The sequence below is a fragment of the Melopsittacus undulatus genome, chromosome 2, assembly GCF_012275295.1.
Source record: "Melopsittacus undulatus isolate bMelUnd1 chromosome 2, bMelUnd1.mat.Z, whole genome shotgun sequence".
Classification (NCBI taxonomy): Eukaryota; Metazoa; Chordata; class Aves; order Psittaciformes; family Psittaculidae; genus Melopsittacus; species Melopsittacus undulatus.
The window spans coordinates 42,339,816-42,352,621 of NC_047528.1; the positions used below are offsets into that span (position 1 = coordinate 42,339,816).

Genomic DNA, 12,806 nt, shown 5'->3' on the forward strand with positions numbered 1-12,806 from the left:
ACACCTCGCATGCTTTTGAATCAAGAAAAAATTAACAAAATAAAACCAAAAAGGTGCACTGAGGGATGATTAGTAGCTGGTAAGCAACTGAGAACAGCAATGTCAAAGCTGCAGAAATGGACTGATGAGGCAGGTAAGGCTGACAAACTTACTCTGAAGCTGTGGCTGAGGCTGCTGGAAGGAAAGGGGCTGTCCGAACACAAATGGACTGTGGACTAGGGAAGAGGGAGGTTTTGCAGCTTGATCAAAGATGGAAGGAGCTGGGAGATTTGGCCGTGACTGAATGGAATTCAGTATGGCACTCAGTTGGTCACCTGTAGTGGGCAAAACAGTCAAAACTACAACCTGTTACCTATCATTCTCCAGAAAGGCAGAGTAAAATGGTGCTCATTAAAGTTTAAATGATGATAATAGAGAAAGATTATAAATCTCATTTAGCCACATAAAACTCGGGTTGTGGCTAAACTTAAAAATCTCACCCCATGCATGGTGTCGTGGTTTAAGCCCAGCCAGTAACTCAGAACCATGCAGCCACTCGCTTACTCCCTCCCCTTCTTTCTCCCCCCGCTCCCAGATGGATGGGGAAGAGAATTGAAAGAATGGACACATGACAATAAAATCACTGTAAATTACAAGCAGGATTCTTAAGGATAGCATGTATTTTATTTCAATTATTTTAAACATTTTAAAATAGAGATTTATATTCATCTTACTAAAAAATGAAGAGCAGCCAAAGGAAAAAAAACAAACAGAAAATCCTAGCATTTACAATAATACACACATGCAACAGAACATGCAGAAAAAGATTAGAAAAACTGATGAGAAGGGAAAGGTAACATGTAATTAGGCTTTGGTAAGTGTATTTCTGTGCCAAGGATTTGGTAAATATTTGCTCATTTTGCAAGTATCTTGAAAAGTATCCCATCATGCTGTTTTTCAAGATCAGATTGAAGATAATTTAAGAAAATCTTAAGTGCCACTTACAAATTGGAAGTGGCTTTTTGAAGAGCTACATATATTTGTTGCGAGGCACATGAAGGCCTTCAAAAAATTAGCATGTTAAAAATAGTTTTTACTTATGCCAATTCTCGACAAACTCTATGGAAGCATTAGAAATACATGAAGCCTATAGTAAGAAGGCAGAGGTTATCGTCCATGTCATAACTTGAAGTATACTTAGAAATATAAGCATTTTGCAAGAGTTTGAGAGCATTTCACATTTCAACCAACACCAAGAAAATCCTAACAGCATCACCTTATTCTGCAAATTCATATAGCTTTGACAGCATTCTAGAAATCCTAGTAAAAAATTAGATGCTAATACAGAATTTACAACTCCCTGAATTTACAGCACTTTAAAGTGATTATCAATTTTCTTTTCATGGAATCATAGAAAGACCAGAGAGTGTATGGAACCCTGCATTACTTGAGTGGTCCAAAATCTAACTTTATTTTCCTGCTATTCTGATTTCAAAATTGAGAGAACAAAAAAACCAGAAAATAGCTGGAATGCCTTTCTAAATAATCACCTAAACATATCAGTAACTGTTTTGGAGGTAGGGCACCCCCAAACATATTGGAATCAGTACTTGAGCAGAGATCAGTCCTACCCTAATAATCCAGATAATAAGTGATTGATAAGCAATACAATCAATCTACCAGTATTAAATACATCAGGTCTATTTCCTAAATAAAGCAATTATTTTAAAGGGAGGTGATTCTGGAAATTATGTGTTCTGCCTTACAGGTAATAATGTAAACACAGATGTATTACATGGGGATCTTCACATTTGACCAGCAGTTTGAAATGCTCATGGAGGGTGACTGAATTTTCATTGAAACTAGTGCATCCCAACAGAAGGTCTCATAACAAACAAGCACCTAAAAAGACAACTGCTTCAGGCAGAAATTCCCCTAAGAGATTGTGCTTGTGCTTTCAGTTTTTTTGTTTTACACAAAACTCAAAGCTGCTTAGACCTGAGAAGGCAAATGACTGTATGCAAAGTAATGATACAGACGAGGGATTCTATTTTGGGGAAGAAAATGTAATTATTCTTCCAATCTAGTTGCCACCAACTCTCCACTCCTGGGCAATTTAGAAGAATGACAGCACACAGAACAAAGTCAATCATCTACCCAAACTGCTCACTCAAACTAAACAGCACAGCCCGAGGGCATGTCAAGGGAATATTGTGAATAAAATGGTATGGATTTCAATACCAGGATTAGCTTCCAAACTTTCTGTAACTGTAATATCCCAAAGAAACACCTTAGGAACTGTTTAAGATATGATCTATTAAAAAGAATCATGAGGTCTTCAAAAACTAAGATACCTGTCAATATAGCATATTGATCTCCAAGATTTTATCTTTGGAAAACAGAAAATAAAATATTTTCATAATATGCTTCTACAGAAAAAGAATAATTGATGCTGAGAGACAACCTGTAATACTGCCTCACACACTGAATATCTTAAACACTTCCACTTCTGTGACTGAACAACTACTTTGAAAAGAGTATGGCTGAAGTGGGAAAAGCAGTTCTATAAAACCACCCTATAAATCAAAAAGAAAACACTTCAACTTTTCCAGCTTTTTGTTTAAAAAAAATGAATAAAAAGTGGGTTCCTATAGGAATGCATGGACAAGTATGAACTGCTTCTTTATGCAGTATAACACTGAAATGTTTAAAACTTTGCTGCTATGGAAACATCAGACTAGAACATATAGGAATAATCTTCTCCCCTTCATCTTTTCTCTTTTAAAACAAGTGTTAAATCAAGTTATTTTATTTAGAAAACCACTAGAAAGATATGCTGGTGTTAGAAACACATAGCACACTTTAGGCCCATGTTCATAGCAGCATGGACAGACCACAGCAATGTAAGAGCAGAATGACAAAGTCCATATTTCAGCAATATTTCTCAGGGACATCTGCCTCAGCAGAAGTCCCTTCTGTATTATTAAATCTTCTAGATCTAATCAATGAATGAACAGAAGGTATGTAGTTTCAGTTTACTGGGATTGAAAGGTAACTTCAGTTTTACAACTTAAATCTCAGATGGTATCTTTTTATCTTGCCATCCCATTAGAGGCTCTTAAAAATGTCAGGACAGCTGAGAAATGTTTACAAATGTTTCTCACCAACGTAAAGCACAGCTTTCTAAATCAGATAGTTTTCATTATCTTGTTTTACAAGTATGTATTTCTGATTTCTGCATTATAGTTGTACCTGCCATTACAGAAAGCCTCAACTGTAAGCTACAGATCTTTGAAGACCCTTTTTTATACAGAGTATTTAGACTGAGTGATATTAAAGCAGAAAAAAAAGCAGTTATAGCACTAACTACGTGCTTTGTAAAACACCTTGCAACTCATTGCGCTACTGCTTATGTTTTTTGGAGATCATCTCATAGGGCCAAAAGAGCAGTAAATGAGTAATAAAAATATATGCAAAGTTAAGAAAACCGTGATTTTTTAAAATATGAGTGTATAAACATACCTTTATTATTTCCGAGGCCATAATCAAACCCTTGTCCATTACTACAGCTTGTCCCCTTACTGAAAGCTTGTATTGAAAAAGGGCTTGGGGGAGGAGTCTGAACATTTTGATCTAGAAGAACTTGTTCTGTGAAAATAAATCAACATACCACTTCAGAATTAGACCTTCTTCGTAACTGGTTTACATTGGAGTAATGAGTCACAAAGCAAAGGAGTGATATTTTTTTCCCCACAGACAGCACTCTTCCACTTACACTCAATTCTCTTCAAAAAGAAAAGCACACCTCTCTTAGGAGCTCATGCTCTAAAAATATAAAGATGAAGACTTAATACTATGCAGACTGCTTTTATGTTTGACCGAGTTGCTGCCAATTTTGCTGTCATATGCTACTTCGGAACAGGCTGGACACTTTGTTTTTCAGTGACATCACACCATTCAATGTTTATGCATTAGACAACAATTGTTAAATGTTAGAAAACTACATTTCAGGCCAAAACTGCCTTTCAGAGTACAAACATTTACAAGATACACACAGCCAAATTAAAAGAAAAAAAAATTAATTATCAGCTCCAATAAAACAGCTGGAATTTTCTCAATTGGAGGCAAATGGAGATCTTGCTGTAGTGTTTCAGCTGAAGTATCTGGATGCCTGGCTAAAGACTTGTGGATTCAATAAGACTTTTGCTTTGTCTCTGACAGAAATCCTACGTCTTTCTAAGAATTTCATTATCATTTTATTAAATAAGGAAAATACAAAAGTAATTTTAAAGATGGTATTATTTCTGGATAAAAATATAGATAGCTGCAAATGTAGTTGGAGCTCCTCCAAATACTAATTATTTTCCTCTAGCAAGAGCATTGAAACTGATGACAGAGAGGAGTTCTAATTAATTTAATGGTAAATAAAAGCAATTAATTAAACTATTTTTCAGATGTCACTTAAGCACATTAGTTTCACCTGGTACTAAAATAGACCAGGAACATAAAATAGGTTGAAATGTTAGTAACTGCACTAATAACTACTGAAACTGCTGTAGGTAGATGCACAAGAGACACCCATCTTCACCCTACTTATAAAAACATAGACTCATCTAGAAAGGAATAATACCAGACATGTTGAGGCTCAGGAAAGTTTCTAAGTTGGTATCCCCTAAGTTGGTATCCCCTAAGTTTCTAAGATGGTATCCCTATGCACTGGATTGCAAAAGTCCTGCTACAGGGTTTTGACATAAAAGTCTGGAGTTTGCATTTCTGTTTTTCTCTGAAAACAATTATGTACTTGAAGACATCTTTCAGTAACAGTACAGAAGTATCAAGAATCTGAAGACAGACCTTCCAGAAATGGTCTTATTTAAATTCTTCCAAACTTGGGAATTCTTTCTTAAAGCACTGAGGAAATTCCATAAAAGATGAAATGACATCTAAAATTACTAAAACTAGAAAAGACTAAAAATACAGAAAATACTGTGAAGTTACTTAAATTTAGATTATATTTACTCAAAATAAGTACTCTTGAGTGGAAATTTCTGCACGCTGCTTAATTTATTAACTTCAGAGAAATAATTTTCTACTGGAAAAGCAAACAGCCTCACATTAGAACCAGAAATGCTGAAGTTAACTCTAATATTGAATAAATATGCTTTCAACAGTTATTGTTCTAATTTTGTTTCAAAGGTATTGCTCTAATTCACAAATACTTAATTTCTAGAATCTACTTGTGCTCTTTGAACTCCTCAGAACTTGACATTATTGGACATAACCAAAAATGGAGAATCTATGACTACAAAAAAGACACTGTGCTAAGTATTAGAAAACACTATTTCTCTGTCCATAATTTACACGTTAAAAGCTCCTGGTTATTCCCCTTCTTCGCTGAGAGAAGGATGGTTAAAATTATGATTGGTAACTGGTACAGAAGAAAACATGGGGAAATAGTTTAACTCTTCTTTTAAAAATTATTTCAAGTATATTTCTAAACAACTTTGAAGTCCAACTGTGTAAAGTAACTCAAATGAAAAAGTGTAAATTAAGGTTATACCTGTTTAAAACTCAGTTCTGTCTTTACTTCTTCGTCGCATTTAGATTGCTTAATTTTTAATAGGTTAAATTAAAAAACAAAACAACAACTTGCCATCTTCATGTCGGAGATACTGGTTTCCACCTCTGTCTCTAGCTAAAGACCATGCCTCGCCTTCATCACTTTCACAGAACTCTACCATGCTGTTCTTATCCATTTGCACCCATGTACCTTCTGAATTAGTCACCTGATGCACACACATAAAAAAGTGCAATTTATTGACTTCAGATAATTCAGTAGCATTATTCAACAACTTCTTACAGTACATGAAAAACACACTCATTCCAATCTTTATATTACAAAGGAAATGTAAAAAAAAGTTTCTTAAATTAAGGCCACAGGCTGAGGCAGACTGAAGTACCAAATCTACTTATGGCACATTTGCAGTTAGGAGTATTTCCAAAAATCTTAGACCTGTTTATGTTCAAAAGAAGCAAAACACCAACACCACAACTTCAGAACACCCAAAAAAAGCCGTATAAAAACTTGAAGGAGATATTCACCAATACATGCCTTTTTACTGGTGGCTGCAAGAGTAGAATTGTAATACCAAGTTCTTTATGCAAAGTTTGTACAAGTACTAATTTTTTCCCTGACATTATATTTAGGAAATAGCATGACACACTTCATCCTTAAGCACTTCTTAACCATAAAATACCACAGCTGGGAATAGTAACAATAGTGCAGCAACTGAACAAATGAATACAATCAATAGAGAGAAACAGAATGTGTTAATTGGTTAGATCCTAGAAAAAACATATTTTCAATTAAACAAAATTCTGTCAAAGAATATGAGAAAAAAGTTGAACATGAAACACAATTTTGTAAGGAATACTGTAACATAACAGTAACAGAAATACATAATCAAGAATATGCAACTGCAACATAATTTTAACATTATTCCAATCAATGCATACAGCTAAAAGGCAAAAGACACAATTGCATTAATACTTATAATATAAACCAAGTTCATAGGTTAGTATTTATCATGAGGGTTGGAAAAGCAAACCTGTACAGGGGCAGATTCTTTTGTTGTGTTTACTACTGTTACATACTGGTATCTATGAAGACATGAACTGAAGCTACAAGGATCCATACCTCGCCCACTGCCTTGACTTTGTTTCCCAGAACTAACATTCCAATTGGGATACCTCTAAGGTTAGGGCAGCTTCTGATGTTGTGACCTGATGGGCCAGTCTTCACTACCTTGTACACTCCAGGTCCACCTCGAAGGAATGGCATATCTTGTTCTTGCATCACTGCTTCCTGTGGGCAGTGTGAATTTAGGTCTTTGAAAAAATCATCAGTATTACACCTAGATTCCTGAGAAATTTGAAAAAAAAAGGCAAAACAAAGCAGAGTAAAACCTATTAATAATACCTTTGAACTCTTTAGATAATACTTATTTTAAGACTACAATAGCTAAATTTCAAAGCTAAAAGAGGTACTAGTTATATTGCTAATTTTAATGTGCAATGATGAACAACTAACTACTAGTAAATTGGATATTAACTGGAAAGTCACAATATTACTCCTGAAACAAAGGTGGTATAAACTTAACCATTTATATAAAAGCAGTATCTCATATCTACCACTATAGACAAATTATTTATTCTAACCACTTTCACTAAACCTCGTCTCATAGTGACATTTATCTGTATGCACACTTTCTTCCTGCTATATTTCTGAAATTTTGACAAAATGTTTGGGGCTGTGTAAAGGGAATATGAATATCGTCCCTTTCCAAATGATACGCTTTTTTTGATTTAACATTTAGAATACATTGTTAATTTAGAGTAAAGGCAAAGAACAGCAACACCATAGAGTCTTAAATGCACATGTCAATATTAGTGCATATTTATTATTTTTACTATGAGAATAAAAATGGTCTGCAAATCTATTTCACCAGGTACCAAGTACAGAGAAAATCTATACTCAAATCTGAAATGAGAACACACTTTTTGAGTTTCCTACTGAGGAAAACTGGTAGTTACTGAAAGGAGAGAAATATTAGCATAAATTTTTCAGCCAGCCATAGCCTGAAGAAAAAGGCTCTTGTATAGACAAATACAAGGTACAGGAGTAAAGCAATGCACATTTTTTTTCAGAAGAAAGCAAGCAAGAAGCAGGAGCGAGCTTTATTATGCTTATAATGCAAGTATTGGCTGCTTTTAAAGGAACAAGTGAGAGTTTAGAAATGAGAAATGCCCTACAGGATGAAGTTGGTGGATCACCTAGTCCAATTTATTGTGTTTAGCAGTGGCAACAGGAGATGCTCTTTAGAATTAGCATACAAGTCCTTAATAGTGGTCTGTCCTTTATACACCAACTACATTTAATATCTTTTTATTATGGATGTTGGAGGCTTATTTGCTATTTTCCTTAATATTTATTTATGGATCTGATTTATAGAAATTTGTTTAATTTCTCCTGAATGGCTGATAATTTTTGTATCCACAGTCTGTAACACCTTCCACAAGTTCACTTCCTGCTCTATAGAATACTACTTTCACCTGCTTTAAATCAAACTTCTGTATTAATCAAAAAGAAAATAACGTAAGTATTTTCTTAATCTCTTTAATTATCATACTTTCAGCTTTTTGGTCTGTGAACTATGTCCAAACTAATACTGCAGTCCTTACAAAAAGCCTTTATACAAACAGTGAATCTGTTCTGTAAGTACCTAATTTTCAAAGGAAGTTAATGCAAGCTGAGGTAAATCAGTTCAATGGGAAAAAAAATAAAAAAATCAATCTGTATGTTTTAAAGACAGCTTAAATATTGTCTAGATTTTGACATAATAATAAAGCAGTTTGCTATTTTGGGGAAAAAGATTCAGTGGAAAAACAAGTTTTTAAATCTCTAAAAAAATACTGCATGTTATCTTCATTACAATGTCTTCTGAAAAAACCCTTGATTCTGAATTGCTACAGAGCTACAAAGTGATTTAGAGAAGCACTTCTGCAGATGATTTTAACTGCTTAACTGTACATAAATTGTTCTTATCATTTTATAATTTTAAAATAAAAGGATTAAGAATGGGCTGAGTATTTATTAAATGTTTGTGCCTTTCTCACAGGAATATCATCTTATTAAATGCTGCAACTTAATGTGAACACTCCAGTAACAAAACATCAATGAGAATGAAAGCCTTTATTATGTTACTAGGCCATCACTCAATTTCTAATTTGGTTTGTTAAAAAAGGAAAATGCTACTTATGAGTTAAGGAAAATTCAATAATCTGCCCTGGTATTTTTTCTCATCCTAAAGGAAGAGACACAGATACAGCACCATATGCAAATCTGCCACTTCCTGTAAAAATAATTCAAAGTAAAACAGACTTCACGGAATATTTAGTATGAAATTGTGTCATAAGGTACAATCTGAAAACACAAGATACAGATGACTGTTCCTGACATTTAACTCACCTTAAGGGGTAAAGCTTTGGAAGTCCATGTAAAAAAGTCCAAATCCCTTACTCCTTGGCTAGCATTAAAGATATTCTGAGCAACAAAGTTTGAAAAAAAGACATATATCAACAAAGAAATGGGAACAGAGAAACACTGGAGGAAGAAGTTCGAGGTACTATAATGCAAACTTTCTCCACATGTAAATTTACTGGTAGAATGTTTTGCAAAAGGAGAAAAACTTTGTTTTCCTGATCAAGTCACCCCAGTTCATTGCTCACCATGGCAAATCATCCATTAACCAAAACCAGTTCAGCATGTCAAAAGCTCAAAATGGATGTAGTGTGTCATGCCATTTACTGAAATTAAGAGCCAGACATTCCTTATAAAGCTGGAGACTTAGTGCAGAGAAGAATCCCTTGCTTCTGTTACAATGAAACAGTAGTTGGTCTCACCACAAACCCCAGGTTTGTATAGCAAGATGGTCTGCTGCTCTGAAAGGTAATTTCACCTATTGCAAGACAAATGCACATGGACTTTTAGTCACCAAGTCAGAACTGAATAGCTGCAGAAGGGCTAAGCGCTCTGTTGCTGAAAGCAATTCACTTGCACAGAATGATTTCACCAGTTTGTACATCAATATTGCGCTCCTCACCAGAGCAAAGATTTCAGAGTGCTGTAAGGAGAATACTAAGATTTCATCAGTTTCATAAAATATAAAATGCATTTACTAGTTAGTTATGAAGTATCACAAACTAGAGCTGCCAGAGAGACTTCATTAATTTTATAACAAATTAAAACTCTAGAAATGAGTACTGCTGTTCTGCGTATTTTTTTCCTCCCACAGAACAGCTAGGACAGCATTTATTAACCACTGGAAAACATGAAAAAGAAACCATTTCTTTCTCCATAGACTGGTTTCTACTAATTTCAAATAATTTTTCAGTTTTCCTGTCCAATAAAAGGATTAATAGTATGTATACAGTAGTACTAATAATGGGTATTTATGACAGAATCCTTTTGGCACATCAAGCTTTTTTATCTCCATGAACAGGAAATTAAGTCTCATTTCCTATCCCCATTCTGATAGGGAAACCAAGTGAAATCACTGGACAGCAGTCACATTAAAATCTAACAGTAATTAAAGAAAAGGCAACAAACCCCTTTAAGCTGAAACAAGTACAAAACACTCTTGGCATGCCTTCCCTGTATTTCTTGAAAGACATTCACATGTTAAAAGTAAGTAAATTTGTGCTTCTGTCTCATGATAGAAGCAAATCATTCAGTTATGCTCTGTTTGCTTACAAGTTTCAGTAACACAAATGATTTGTGCTGTTGACAAACAGAAAAAATGTCAAAACAGCAGCGTTTCTTTTGAATTTACAGTACATCTACTTAAAATAGAAAGAGGTACCAATGCCCTAGTAAGATGTGTTTGAGGCACCAGGGAAGGTGGAGAGGGTCTTAGATAGGAAGACTGGCAGGGCAAAGGCTTATCAATTTGAAATAAAACCACAAAAACTATCAGAGGACCATGCTTGCCTAATGAGAGTGGATTTCATAAGCATCCAACATAGATTAACTGACTGATTATATTATTTTGCAGCATGTCTTATATTTTGCCATGGACTTCTACAGAGAAATATGGACTACCTGTACAAAAAATATTTAAGTATCACTTACTTTAAAGATCTGTTTTTGCATGTTGTAAAGCTGTACATGTAAAACACAAAAGAAACCAACAGTAGTGCAATGAGACCATGCTGGCTTCACAACACTAAGAAGATCAAACTAGAAGTTCTCCTTTTGTCTGGGAGACTCAGAGCTTCCTGGCTATTCCCACACTGTATGCTAATTTAGATGAACAGACTGGGCATGTATTTTAGCTTTCATTCTGAAGAAAGTACTAAATACAAGCTCAATATTTAATCCTTATGCTACCATCTGCAGATTTAGGTCCTTTTTTTCCTTTCAAGCTTTCCCATTAAAAAAAAAAATCATGAATTCATACTTTTTTTCCAATAAAGTTTCAGGGAAAAAAAAAACCCAAAACTTAAATTTGCCACCAAAAATTAGCAGATCATTGAGAAGCATTCAAAATCACAATATGATTAAGATAAGCCTTAGCTTTGAAAAAAACATTTCAACATTTTATTCAACATAATCTTACTTTCCAACTGCCTTCCATCATGTCTAAGAGATAGTAAAAATCTCTTGCAAATGTCCTTCAATGTTTCCACAGCACATTCAGCTTTCTGAGGTTCTGTCACCAAACACTGCAGTCTATATACTAATTCTGGTTTTTTCTTTTACTGCAATACTGGTTTTTAAGAAAATGCAGTTTCTCAATCCCACTTGCCTGCCTGGTGGTTGATGAATATAACGCTATAACTGGCCAGCACGGTATAAATATGCCTTGTAGTAAAGTTTTATATTTAAAATTAAGTAACAAAACCGTATTTAGAATATGATTTATTAGAAGTCATGTTCCAGAGTTCAATCAAGATCAAATTTATTGCCTCCTCGTGTGTACAGGTTTATGATGTTTGTGCCTTTCTATTAAGTACCGTGTGTAAGCATAAGAACATAAATGTTTAAGGAACTTCACAAGTACTTTCTCAAAAAGTTAACTGAATGTCACAAGACAAAAAGAAAAGTGACTACTAGGGATGGAAGCAGTTCATCCAAAATCAGAGTCTATTAAATTCATAGTCTCATAATCACATTGCCTACAATGGATTGGAACCACAGTTTCAGATCAATGGCTGTTTAGCAGTGTCTCATGAAAGCACAAGAGCAACAAGAGGAAGAGATTCAACTATGCAGATTTTCTAAGCAGGTAAATGACCACAGCTCAGATAAATAGTAACTACAATGGATCTCCACTATCCTAAGATCATCTGTCTTTAAATATAACAGCTTTGGTCAAAATATAGAGAAGAAACTAAATATTTAGGACATCTACCATATTCAATGTTTGTTTTACCATAAAATATCTAGTTAATGCCAATAAATAAAACGTAGATACAACATATGTCTCAAGAGGACAAGAAGCCAAAATTAACACTGCTGCAAAATGCTGGGAGTTTTTGTTCACTGTTCAATTAATACAGTGACGAAGCATTACAGCTTGCTTTTAAAAATACACTTTTTTACATATTTTAGAAAATGTAATGAGATTTTATTTACTTAAGGGATGATCAAGATTTAGCAGAAAAAAGAGTTTTAAGCTGAGCTACAAAAATGAGGAGCTTACAAAAGAGTTTCTTGAATTTCATAAAGTTGTGTGTTGCATAATGCTGGAAAAGCACGCAGTAAAGACTAAGGCACTCAGAAGTAAGCCACTGAACCTTGACTTTTGTTCTGTGGCCTTTAAGAAAGAAAATATTAGTTTTTCTTTTCATCTCTTATTATTATGAATCAAATGACAAATCTTTATGCTTATATATGATGGTCATAATGAAATCCAATAGTTTCAGGATGTGCTAAGTCCTTTCAAAAATTTGAAAGTATATGAGAGATGCAAAGAAACCTTCCATCTAAAACTAGTTCAAAACACATCTCATTATAAACAGCTACGTTGTTACAATAGTTGCTTCTGTAAGACTTCTACTATGTTGGCCATTGCTTATCAGAAACTAAGCAAGCATGTGTTGTTTCATCTTGTGTTATTAAAGATGTAATGCTACTTAAAAGAAAACCAGGCATATCTACCAGCTCTTAATAGTCTGAATGGTATCAAAACTGATTTACAACACCATTTAAGAAAAGAAAAAAAGAAAAAAAGTAAAAAAGGATTTTAAGTTTACAGAAGAAGATA

At 34.2% G+C, this 12,806-nt stretch overlaps 1 protein-coding gene across 1 annotated transcript in view; it reads right to left on the bottom strand.

Annotated features, from left to right (window-relative positions):
* The window catches only part of MYCBP2 (MYC binding protein 2), a 182,924-nt gene that overhangs the window by 44,881 nt on the left and 125,237 nt on the right, over positions 1-12,806 (bottom strand). Inside the window, exons 53-56 of the mRNA XM_034074633.1 lie at positions 6,677-6,901; positions 5,633-5,765; positions 3,502-3,627; positions 153-314 (exon numbers count right to left, since the gene is read on the bottom strand). Of these exons, the coding sequence (XP_033930524.1) occupies positions 153-314; positions 3,502-3,627; positions 5,633-5,765; positions 6,677-6,901 (646 nt within the window). The remainder of the gene's footprint in view (positions 1-152; positions 315-3,501; positions 3,628-5,632; positions 5,766-6,676; positions 6,902-12,806) is intronic.